We start from the raw sequence: 13,253 nt of genomic DNA on the forward strand, positions 1-13,253 counted from the left end.
GCCATGGAACTACAAGCTCTGCAAACCTCTAGACCAGGGGTTGTCAACCTGGTCCCTACCGCCCACTAGTGGGTGTTTCTGGGTTCTAGGTGGGTGGTAGGGGGTTCTACGGCACAAGCTGAATCCTCCTTCCATCGAGCACTGGTGGGCAGTAAGGAAATTTGACCATCAAGAAAGATGCATTAGTGGGCGGTAGGTATAAAAAGGTTGACTACCCCTGCTCAAGTTGTTTCTGAAATGCTGCTCTGCACACATGCAGATCCCATAGGTGTAACTGCAGAGAAACCACAAAGACAAACAGGGATTGAACTATGCTACAAACAATCTAAGTGTTCCTACTCTCATTTAATTTTCTCAAAATCTGTGTAGCAGCTTAAGCAAGAAGATTAATCAAACAAATTCCAGGAATTTAAGCCAAGGTCGCCTTATGCTCCCATCTACTGCATTTTACTGTATTCTATATATTTATATTTTGCTATTTATGTGGGAAGTGGCAAGAGAAAAACGTTCAGGCATGAATGTTCCTACCATGTGCACTCTTCAAAAGTAGAAATGCCATACAGAATTGAAGGATGAAAATATACATACTCTGCATTTCAATAAACTGCAAATCTGAACCGTTTTCCAATCCTGTTAAATTAGAATTTGTGCCATCATTTCCAGAGGATTTCTGCCGTTCTTCCTCTAACTGTAATTTCATTTTCTTAATCTGAAATGAAAATATAGCATTCTGTGAGTAGTTCGATATTATGTCTATTTATACTTGATAAGGTGTATTACTGGCATTTACAACCATTTTTCTTTTTATGGTCATCGTTTACTGCTCCCAGAAGCAATTCATAGTAACTATTTTCAACCTAAAATAATTGCACAGTATATGTGCAAGGTTATTAGAATGCTACTGCTATTCCAAGAGAATAGCAACTTAGTTGTGGATATGTGTGAAGAGTGGACTTCTTTTAATAATAATAGTATCACAGGTTTCCACCAGTAGAAATGAACGACCTTAAGTGACCAACATTCAGCAACAAGGAAATATCGAGACAGTTTTACAATGCGGTGGAAAGAGAATCCTAGTGATAGACAAATGCTACAAGCACTTCTAATTTCAGGTTTGTTTGCTTAAGTACAGTACTTTTCTGTCTATTAGACGCCCCTGTGTATTAGGACACACACACACCCATTTTGGGGGACTTAATTTTAAGAAAATGAGGGGAGATGCCCCAAAGTTGTTGAGCCTCTGTCCCCCCTCCCCCCCAGCTGCAGGCAGGAAACACTCCCTAGATCTTTTCAAGGGAGTGTTTCCCTCGCGCAGCAGAATGGAGGGAAGTTGTGCTCTAGCCAGCCAGCGCCCCCAGATCGCTCCCCGCGTGCAGCAGCATCTCCCCCCCCCCCCCATGGTACTATCCGTGTATTGGATGATTTTTGTGTCAAAAAACCTTGTCCAATACAAGGAAAATACAGTATATATCTTCTAGTTAAAGTCTCAGGGTTTGGGGTACATAGTTCTCATGACAAAGATTGTAACATTAATTTCTTCTTTGGAGCATGAGGCAAAGCTACAGAAGTAGATGCAATCCCTGAAGGTCTGCAAGAAACATTAAGCAGTTCAATGTAGTGAAGTTTTTCAGTAGCAAGCAGTGTTGCTCAAGCACAGCAAGGGCCTGGTACTGTTTAATAACTTCCCCCAAATTGAAAAGAGTCTGAGTCTGAGCCATTCAATCACTTTTCGGTTGCGGGAAGGGGAGAGAGACTTTACCTGTGACAATAGCTCTTCCTTTTCTCCCGCTAGCTTTCGTAGCCTAACATCTAAAGGAAACACAATTCAGTTAGAAAATTCCAATTCCTTTCATTGGAAGCTTAGCAAAACAAAAAAAGGTTAAAAGGAAGAACTCTCTTGGATGAACAGAATTTCATTTGAAATTTCATTAAGAAACAGCAAGGTCAGTAAGAAGAACTTCAAAAAGTGTAAAATTGTGTATTAAGTTTTTTAAAAAATGATACTTATTTGGAACTAAGAGACTTGCTTTCAAGAATGAAGGACTGGACATACTACAATTGAATAGCAACTAAACTAACAATTCCATATTTGGTACTTTTCACATGACTGTATGGCAATGACTCTTTTTAAAGACATAGACCCAAGCACACAGTGCTGTAATGTCCACTGAACTAATATTCAATGGCGTATAATTGTTGCTTTTTGCACACATTTTGAATTCTGACATTCCTTTCCACATGATACTGCTTTATTTATCTTTTTTAGTAAGCTATATAGGTGCATTACAGTGCATCTATAAATACCATGATATCTCTGAACAGATTCCAAGACTGCTGCAACTATGTAATTCACACAGAACTAATAGTTCCAGCTATTCAAAGACAAGTAAAACTCTTTAGAAATGTGGGAGGGGGCCTAAGCTACTCGATTCTTATCTATACACATTGAAAATGAAAGTCAACATTCTGAAGAAAGTGGTTCTCTGTAAATTTACCTAGTGGTCCTTCTCCTGCGGATTCCAAGACCTGAGCAGCTTCTTGCGATACAACGGTTATTGAACCAACTACTGGTTCATGGTTGACATCACCATTTGGAGTGCCATCTGGGATGATAACTAATCCATGCTTCTGGAAAAAAACACAAGATAAACATAAGCTTCTCTTAGAGACTGTTAATTGGTGAACGCTTTGCTCAGTAGACGCTGCAAGAAGCAGCAGCACCACTGCTCCTGTTCATGCTTTAGCTTCAGTGGAAAAGGGGCATGCTGAAGTAATGATATGTCCCTCTCCAACACACTGACTATGGCTTCATCCAGCAGTCGACATTGCCAAGTGCTGCTACAGCTAACGTACCTCTCCTGTCTTCATTGTTTCCTTCAGGTCAGCCAGCTCATCTCTGAGCTCATCCCGCTCAATCCTAATGCAGTCAAAGTACTCTTTCTGTCTCTCTAGGGCCTGGGTGCAGGCAGGTAGCGGAAAGGAACAGCATAGAGAGAGAATGTGCGATAGGTAAGAAAGATTTCTTGCAAATCAAAGATAATTAGCTGAACAAAAAGTGAGGCAAAAAGGAGAAAAGAAAGTCGTGCACAGTCCTGTGTTTGCCACAGAAGTTTATGCTTGGCATAAATATCCTCCACCACCCCGGCATTACAACAGACCTGGGAAATGCTAAAAAATCTCAGCGATTCCATGTTACGTACTAAACTATAAATACAATTCATGTCTATTTTAATAAAGTAACCTTAGGCTTTCTGCCTAGTGCTTGAGCCAAGCTGAATGAGTTCAACAATCCCATAGTTCCAAAAACATTTGGATTTTGAAAGATCAGAGATAAAGCATGTTTAATTTTTGCATCCTATTCAAGCATAACAAGCACAGACAATTGTGTTGTAGGATACAGCTGTACTGATTTATTTATTTTTAATGGATCTGGGACTTTTGGTACCAGTCCTAGAAAACCCTATCCGTTACGCTAGAGATGGGGCACTTGTGGGCCTCAATGATCAAGGATGGAGGAAATCCAAGAACACCTAAAGGACCATGGACACCCATTCCTGCAATACAATACAACTTTTTCAACAGGAAACGAGCAAGGGCTTTTTATGGGAAGATATTCATATATGAAAGAAGTGAATCTGTATTGAGCCTGCTCATAGGTTAAGCATCCTCTAGAGGGAGGAAAAGGGGCATTAGGCCTTCCCTCACCATTAGGAGAAGTTAATAACCAAATGAGAGATTTTTTTCAGTTACTTGAATGCAGAAGTTCCTATAAAATTGGGAGATTGGATCCAAAGTAGATTACTAACAAACAGGATCCTATTTATGGAATCTCATTTTAAAATATTTTCACGTGTGGAAAAGGCAGTTCGCAAGATCTGATCCATGGAAACAATCCTAGAGAGAAAATAGTGTCCAACAGACTCTTAAATCTATGCCCTGGCAGCTTTCAATTATGCTATAGGTCAGTTTTTCTACTACAGTCGTACCTTGGTTCTTGAGCGCCTTGGTATTTGTATGTTTCGGCTCCTGGAAGTGTTCCGGTTTGCGAACGTTTTTCGAAAGCCGAATGTCCAATACAGCTTCTGCTTGAGTGCAGGAAACTCCTGCAGCCAATCGGAAGCTGTGCCTTGGTTTTGGAACGGTTTTGGGAATCAAATGGACTCCCGGAATGGATTAAGTTTGAGAACCAAGGTTCCACTGTACTAACAAGTTGTAATACTTTTTCAAATTTATAGTGTCAGTCTTAGACTCTCTTAACACCACACACTCGTATACACTCATTTTGCATATTACTTGCATGAAGGGGCGTCATGGATGTCTGCAGGGAAAGGCCAAAGTGCTCAACATAGGGATGGCAGGGGAAGGACTGAGTAGCCATGCAGATGCACAGCACCTTTTTCTATACATGACGCCTTATATGATTCATATGTGAATGGCGTACAGTTTAAATGAAATCAGTGGGTATTAAGTTACAAGTCCAATTGACTTCAATGACCTTTAACTTCTTCTGGACTAATACATATGTATGTGTGTGCCCAACCAAGCAAAATTGTTTTTATGCCCTGAATGCTTAAGTATTTAGACAGTAAATGCTTTTGAGGCTGTCTCAAAACTCTATTTTTAATCAGTGCAATGAAAGGTCTAGAACAGGCCTATCATCCAAATCCAAAATAACTGTACTAGAATCTAGCTATAACACTGGAATTAAATCACTGCAGTGCTTGAATATGTTTATCTTTATGTTCGAAATCTGCTAATTCATGAAGTTTTAGGTTCAAGCTGCATGCCGTATTTATTTACTCTCAAATATTCAGTATGAAATACTTCTATCTGCAACACCCAATTCAACACTGGAACCATCAACCATCCCGCTGCCAACTTATACCAGTCTATTCCTAATCACTCTTCACCTCAGTATTCATCTCATACCCCAATTTTTTTATCTTTCCAATTAACTGTTTCCTGGAGGTCAAACACCTCTTTGGTTATAGATTCTATTCTCTGTTGCATGCGTTGGTTCTCCTGCAGTAAACACAGGGGAAAGAATAAAAGAAGGGAAAAGACAAGTAAAGGAAATTACAAGGAGATACGAGGAAGTCTGTAAGGCAGTCAATGAAACACAGAAGATGAAGGTTTTGTGAATAAAGGTTTGGCTAAGAGGTTCTCTCCCCTTTGTTAAATAAAACTATGAATAGCTTTAGGATAAGATCTATATTACATCGAAGTACACCGTACAGCTGACATTGATTATATTGGAACCAAAGTTAATTTTACTCAAACATATTACTGAAAGGACTTCTGCTTAAATGCTACTATATTTGCTACCAAGCTCATAACAGCATAGCATACCTAAACAAAAATACTGTTTAAGCAACGGATGGACAGTACCAACCCGTAGGGCTGAAAAGCTCTGACAAAAGCCATTGATGAGCCAGACTCTGAATATGTGCTCCCAAACAGGGCACATGTGACACATTGCTTTTTGTCTGATGGTATCATGACTTATTTTGATCCCAGCACACTGCTCTAGCTTTTTATAAACCGGCACCCAAGTGCCAGAAACAGCACATGCTGCAGTCTTTCCTGAATGAAAGCATTTTAGACAATAGAAAAAGCAGATTTTATCTTGAATGCAAGTTATTTGTCATGTACCTCTATTAGTTCATCTCTCTGGCGAAGACCCTCTTTAAGTTCATCCATCTTATGCTGCAGAACGGTGCACATATGTTTCTGCCTTTCCAACTCCTGTATTAAGGAAATATAAATTAAGCAGCTGAAAATTAAAGCCCAAGCATATTATATATTAGTTGATGAAATAAGCATGATAGGAACATTAATAGTATAATTATTTGCTATTTAATTGGGCTGATTCACAAAAATGGAACTAGCTTATATGAGTATACATTTGTTTTAGCTGCTCTGTCTGTTCTCCAACACTACTCTCTTAAGGGGTGGGCTGACTCCTGAAAATAGGTGGGCTATTTTTAAATTTATTTATTATTGGTGAATACTCTGGATCCAGAATTTATAAAGCAAGAGTACAAACTCAGAATTTCTTTGCAGTAGAATGATCCCAAGTTTAAGAACTTAAGTGGTGCCCTTCTGGCTCAGATTAAGGCTCATGTAGGTCCCACAGTGGCCAGCCAGATATCTTTGGAAAACCACAAATAGGACATTTGTAACCCTATTACCTACTTTTTCCCAGTAATCAGACAGATCAACTATCAATGTAGAGGTTTCATTTTGAATTATTATAGTTAATAGCCATTAACCTCGGTCTGGCATTTGTATAATCCTTTTTGAAGCCAGAGCATCTTGATTTTCTAAATTCCAAGTCTTAAGAGGAAACAAGGAAGCAACTTGCCTACAGCTCTGTCCACAGGCGTTCTCCATTGTGCTTTCCAACCAAAGCAAAAGCAGTGCACAGTCAAGATAACTGACCAGTACAACTTATGCCTACCCTTAACTGGGAGCCTAATAACTTGCAGGAGCTAGATGGTTTACTGGCAGATCTCAGTCCACCTCAGTCACCTCTACATTCAAGACTAAACAAAATGGCTTGGATGCCTCTTCAAGAAGATGCTCTAGTGAGCCTGTGAAGTCTTCACCAACCTATAGCCCTCAGGATGTTTTGGAACACAGCTCCCATCTAGTCTAAAACATTTGGTGGGTATCTGGTTAGAGAAGTTTGAAGAAAGCATGATAATCAAGTTCTGCACGTAGCTGCAAGTAAACCTCTTTACTGATGCAGTTACTAGTGCCCTTAAGCCTTTGCTTGCAGCTAAGGACCAGAGCAGCTTTCAACTTTGCAGACAATTGGTTGCTGCCATTTGAAAAGAACCTCTCATTCTGAAAACTTGGACGGTGTTGCCAATTAGTTTACAAGAGGACAGACTGCTGATAGTTCAAAGGGATAGAAAGTAACTAACCTAAGATTAAACAAGCAATGACCTGGATTGCCCCAGGATAAGTAATTGCATAAATAAGCCTGAAAATGGTTGAATGCAAACCAATCTATTTGTAAGTTGCAGAAAAACATTCAATGGTCTTAATCAATACATTTTCCTACTTGTGAGCCCATCAACAAAATTAACCTTGTAAAGTTTTCATCTTCATTAAAATTACAGAGACCAAGTTGTTTAACAAATTACAGGCATGCAGAAACACACACTTAAGCTTCTTAATATCTAGCTAATAATGCAAATTCTTTATTAGTAATAATACAGAAAATACAAATACCTTTGTCTTATCTTCATTTTCTCTGTAATATTCTGCTAACTGCTCCTCTCTTTCCTCAATGACATCCTTTAGAGTATCCACTTGATAGATTAAGTTATTTTTCTCATTATCCAGTTGGGCATTAGAAACCATTGCTTTTTTAAATTTCTCTTCAACTTCAGCAAGTGACTCCTAGATACATAATGTAAGACCTTATTAAACTTAATTTTACTCATCTTATTAAACATTAGAAATACATAATACAATTTTGCTAAAGTAGCAAACAGACTTTTGTTTCATATTCCACTGACTTAACTGTCTTTAATAAAACCCAATAATAAATCTGCAGAAGTCAAATAAATAGGGACCTATAGAAAAATGTTAATCACATATCTTATTTTTCTCTTATTCTTCTAGCAGAATGCCAGTAACCCAAGCAATTCTTTTTTAACATATGAAAGCCTAAAGAAAAGCATTTACAGAGAGGTAGTTGTGTTAATCTGCTCAGGAAAACAAAAAAAGTCTTGTGGCACTTTAGACTAACCAATGCACTTCGGCGTAAACCTTTATGGGCTAAAGTCTCAGCTTCAATTTAGTTCAGATTACACAGACCTCACAGCACCAAACTTCCGTTCACAGATAACTAAGGACACTATAGTGTCATTTCTAATACTGGATGTACCAGTTAAGTAAGACTTCAGCTATTTAACCAAGTAAGTGAGCATTCAATATTATCAGAGCTTTACTGTTAGGAAACGACGTTATTTGCAGATGTTTTTCTACACTTTCCCTGTCCACATGAAAAGTTACAATCCCCTCTAAATAAGCCATTCAATCAGTCTGCTATCAGTTTGCAGATGAAACAGGGTAACACTTTTTTTTAAAAAAAAAAGAGTTGCTGCTACATACTTTGGATGACCTAGTACACGGAAGTACATAAATTTGTAAATTAAAAGACAATAGTATTTAAACAACCACCTCCAAACTACCTGTCAGGAACCTGTGAATTTACAGTGTTGATGGCAGTGAAGAGGGTAAGGAGGAGTAACATCAAAAGATGACTGATCAGGCAAACAAACTCAAGCATTTTGACAGACAATCTGCAACAACTCCCTCCAAAGGGAAAATAGAGACTGGAGAAAAAAGCAGGAGTAGATCTACTCAAGTCCCGGATAGCATGTAGTATCTTGGAGGAGATTGGGAGTTAAGCTTTTCCTAGCTTCAGAGCTGTATCTTTCCTGCTACATTGCTATAAAATACGTGGGTTTGGGGCTAACAGCATTTGGGGGCAGGGAGGCATTATTTACAACCCTGAGGCCTAAACAGGGCTCCTTTTGCAGGATGGTTGGAGCCCTGAACAGGAACAACCCACTCGGGGGGTTGAGTTTGCACTTCAACATTATGCTACAGGTCTCACTGGTCATCTCACTATAAATAAGATTTTTTTAAGGCACTAACAATGTAATTTATGGGTGAAGCACAATTATGCCCATCTGCTACTGAAATGCAACTTGTCATTTCTCACATCCAGCCCCTGTTGATCCAGATCTGCCTGAGGGTTCCCAATCCACTGGGGCAGATTTGGGGGGCACATGAAGTGTTGGAGGAAGGAGAGAATGGAGAAGCACAATTACACTACACTGGATCTTCACTTGTACCTTTGTATGAAATATTGTAAGATCCGAAAAAGGCAATTCATGTCAGCTTTAAAGCAGTCTCAATATAATCAGTTCATGTCTATATTCACTCTCCAAAAAAATGGGGAGGGGGGAATACTAGCATACACTCAGGGAACTAGACTTATAAATCAGTCAATTTTTGAAGATGGTATTTCCTTCTAAAACATACAATTATTTTATTTTTACATGCATGCTTTCCTGTGAAGTACAGAACATTAAACTATATTGTGGTGCATTGCAATACTGCCTTCACTTCAAAACCAAATTCTACAAAAGTGCCAAATGAAATGCAAAATAGGACAAGCCCTGCCCCAAAGCATTTCTGCTCTAAACAGACAAGCAGACAGTGTGGGAAAGCATGAACAATTATGGCTAAAAGCATCATGTTAGTTCTCTGAACTTTCCTCTTTTGCAAGGTGTGTACACGCTATAATTATTTAATGGGTGTATCTATTCAGGGATGACATATTTTTACGTGTGATTAGCTAAAAAGTAGATGGGAAGGCAAGAGAAGAATGCAGGTGGGAGGCGAGTAAGATAGAAAAACTTGCAAAAATACAGTGGAAGGGACTTGCCTGAGTTGGCAAATCAGTGTCATAATTTCAAAACACATAACTAGTCAATGCATTTATGAGGATCAACCAAAATGTCTCAAAACTGATACTACTTTTTATACCAAGGTGGTCGATTTATAGTTTCGGTTCCACTATTGCAATCTAATTATGGTGGGTTTTTCAGAAGCTTGCTACAATTTTGTGACATTTTGGTTGGTCCTAATAAAGGTATTGCTAACTACATTTTCAGGGTTTTCCCCCTTACAGATGAATATAGTTACAATTGCTTTTTATAGACATGCTTTATATAGCACCATACAATGAAGCTAGTACAGACAAGGGTAAGGTGTAAAAGAAGATAATTATCTCACCAAGATTAAAAGATAAAAGCAAACAAGTGGACATGCTAGCTCTTTGGAACCCAACCATTGACTATCAGTTATTCTGCATGAGAGATAATGAAAAACCTTAAGCTGCAATAGGATTTATATTACAGGCAAAATCTCCAGTTACCTGCACCTTTTGGTTGAAGTTTCCACAATGGTTCACTTTGCACATCACAGTAAACCACAATTAATGGTTTGTTGTGAATGCAGAAATCACTTCCGCTTTGCTATTCCCCTAGTGCATATAGGAACAACAAGCCATGATGCCTGGCCCAGTGTTACATCCAAATGGGTGAAATGGGAGACTGCAGGTTTGTTTTGCCTAGACACACCACAAACAGCCAAGGACAAATCCTGGCTTTACATCATGGTATGTTTTGACCTAAACTACAGCCCTTGGTTCAGATGTAATGCTAAGTCAGGATTTATGGTTTGTTGCTCCTGCTTGGGAAAAAAGTTCATGATAAAATTGTGATATGTAAATGTTGCCATTTACATATACAATGTAGCCATGCAGTAGCTCCTGCAGTAGAGAGATTCCCATGTCTAAAGTGGTAACTGGGATGATTAGGTTAAAATGGAAAACAGATTTTCACACAAAGTAGTTGTTAAGGTTCACAGAACCAGGGAAAGGGCTCACACTCTATACCAGCTTATAGAAATATCTTTAACTTGAGCTAATTGGCTAGGTTACCAAAAATTCTTTGGAAGCATCGTAAGCATTCTAAGAAGACACTTAGGTTTGACCTTTGTATGTTTTCTAGTGAAAAGGAATTCCATGACTGAGAGGAGTCTCTATAACTGTTTGAATAGGAGTTGCCTCTGTAATTTTTAATCCAAGCTGGTAATCCACGTGAGGCAAAACGATACATAGATTATATGTGTCTCAATGGATCATACCAAAGTTTTGTGTGTTTGTTTTTAGCATGCCAAAAAATAAAACAATAAATCATACTTTTACATGTTTTTACAGTCTATGAAAGTGGGAGTTTAATTCTTTCTTGGAATACATTTCTGGTCCAATATTATTATTTTGAAACTCAGCTGTTCCCCCCATTCCTAATCATACTATTGGTAATATCTAGTTGCTAATTAAAAAAATAAAATGGAACTGCAAATAATACAAAAGCATCTGCTAAACTTCCTATATTATTTACTTTAGTGGAACGGAAAGTTCATTGCCTTTTTCACATAACACATTAAACACTTAAACATAAGGGGGGGGATTCATTGGCAGATATATATATTAAAATATGAACCAATTTTTAGTTGGTATGTTAGGCAAGTTCTTTTAAAAAGTGAGGTGTTAGTAAAGCTCTGTTAGTGAAACTGGCAAAAACTTAATTGCTGACATATTACCATAGAGAATGCATGCTTGGGAGAAAACCTGCTATACCTTTAGTTCTTTAAGTCCCTGCATGTATCTCCCTTCTACATCTTGTATCTGGTCCTTAAGATCATAGATATCCTGCAGGACATAGGAATGAACCATTGCATAAGAACATTGCAAAGAACTTACTATTGAACTCTGTGCTTAAAGCCCAGGAATTTAGATTAGTGTGTGTTTCACTTGAACAAATTAAATTACTGTTGTATTCTTAATTTTCTAACTTGACTGACATGTGGATTTCTATAAAGCTAAAAAAAATTGGAGGGAAATAATGTATTTGTAAATTGAAATGTTTTATTACCGAAACCTCACGCCCTTAAAGTATCACACAATCTAATTTCAAACATATAAAAGGCATCACAATCTTATCTTGGATACTATACTGAAAAGATATACCCATTAATATGAACTAAAATCTTTACAGCTAAACAATTACAGCAGTTCTAAACAGTACAAATAATTCCCTACTTCTTTCACAGACTGCTAAGGGATGGTTAAGAATAAGAAGCCTGATCAATAGGTGATGTTTTAAATGCTAAACTGTTACATTTAGCACTAATTACATAGATGAAATCTCCACAAGCCTGAGCAATGTGCCGGACATGCCTCCCCCTCTTCTTTTCCCATGTAACCAAGAGTAAGACTGCTGCGGAGATTAGTTTCTTTTTCAAACAGCATTGGCATAGTGTTACGTACAAACCAAAGTGCCTGGTATGTTATTAATTTTATATCCCACATAGTCCCGCAAAGGAAAATTTAAAAACCCAAACCCCTGATTGCTTTTAAAAAGGTGCTTTGATTCTGTCTTGTAGTCTTATTCAATGTCCATTTCTTCCTCTCCAAATGAAGGAGGATAACCTTTTATTTTTAGCCAATGAAAGTCTGCTCACCCGCAATTCACTTAAGGAGGTATCAGGATCCACTAGACTGCTAGTATCTCCACTTCCTCGTCTAGATGAGCTTCCACTCAAAGGAGTCGCTGAATTGCGAGACGCTGGCTAAAGAAAGAAAAACATGGCATGAAAACTCCCATACATTTCAAGATCTTTCCTCAATACACTATGAAGTTCAGATTTCAACATTCAAGTGTCTCCCCACTTATGCACGTTTGAGTTGCGTATGACCGTGTCTATGTGTGGCACCAGGAAATAATTAAATAAATCAAATTAAACTGGAAAGGCGCAAAAATGGCACAAAAAGAGGAAAACTGCAAAAATGGCATGAAAAGAGCAGGAAAGCAACTAGCAATCCCAAGAGCCCTTGCAATTGCAAGCCAGATACTTTGAGGTACTGATTTACCCCCCTTGTCGTTGTTTCTGCATTATCCTTCAGTGATGAGGAAGACTGACAGCCATCACTGCCACCATTCATGCCAGTCTGAGAAGTGCTGTTTGTTTTTTCAAGGGTTTACAGGTGTTTTAGATGGTGTTCCCCACTATACATGATTTCACGTATAGGTGCGGTACATGGGAACGTAACCCCTGTGTAAATGGGGAGATGCCTGTACTAAAAACTTCCAAATAAGTTTACCAATCTTTTCAAGGAAATATATTTTCTAAGTTCCATTGAGTTCAGTCTGTCCAAATATCCTTTTTCATCAAACAGCTCTTAACAGGAGCAGAACTTATTTTAAAATTATCTTCTTACAAGATACGTTTGTTGGAAGCCACCCATAGTGGCTGGGGAAACCCAGCCAGATGGGCGGGGTATGTATAAATAAATTATTATTATTATTATTAGTAGTAGTAGTAGTAGTAGTAGTAGTAGTAGTATACAACATATGGGTTATAGATCTGGCATAACATTATTTGTAATCTTCTCCAGTCTGGTGCCCTCTAAATATTTTGGACTGCAAATCCCATCAGACCCAATGATCACAGCTGAAGTAGATGATCTACACCATGTTCTGTCAAACAAATAGTATATCTGAAGGAGCGTCTCCACCCCCATCGTTCTACCCGGACACTGAGGTCCAGCACCAAGGGCCTTCTGGCGGTTCCCTCACTGCAAGAAGCCAAGTTACAGG

General features: G+C 38.4%; 1 protein-coding gene across 14 annotated transcripts in view; it reads right to left on the reverse strand.

Annotated features, from left to right (window-relative positions):
- The window catches only part of LRRFIP2 (LRR binding FLII interacting protein 2), a 50,365-nt gene that overhangs the window by 5,381 nt on the left and 31,731 nt on the right, over positions 1–13,253 (reverse strand). For 5 of the 14 annotated variants that reach the window (XM_083468152.1, XM_083468151.1, XM_083468158.1 and 2 more), the window contains 9 exons: positions 12,118–12,225; positions 11,234–11,305; positions 7,240–7,410; positions 5,653–5,745; positions 4,930–5,022; positions 2,854–2,955; positions 2,496–2,628; positions 1,760–1,809; positions 589–709 (listed from right to left, as the gene is read on the reverse strand). In XM_083468152.1, the coding sequence (XP_083324278.1) occupies positions 589–709; positions 1,760–1,809; positions 2,496–2,628; positions 2,854–2,955; positions 4,930–5,022; positions 5,653–5,745; positions 7,240–7,410; positions 11,234–11,305; positions 12,118–12,225 (943 nt within the window). The remainder of the gene's footprint in view (positions 1–588; positions 710–1,759; positions 1,810–2,495; positions 2,629–2,853; positions 2,956–4,929; positions 5,023–5,652; positions 5,746–7,239; positions 7,411–11,233; positions 11,306–12,117; positions 12,226–13,253) is intronic. The other 9 variants (XM_083468159.1, XM_083468153.1, XM_083468156.1 and 6 more) reach the window with 5 other exon arrangements.

The sequence above is a fragment of the Podarcis liolepis genome, assembly GCF_965112155.1.
Source record: "Podarcis liolepis genome assembly, chromosome: 12".
Taxonomy (NCBI): Eukaryota; Metazoa; Chordata; class Lepidosauria; order Squamata; family Lacertidae; genus Podarcis; species Podarcis liolepis.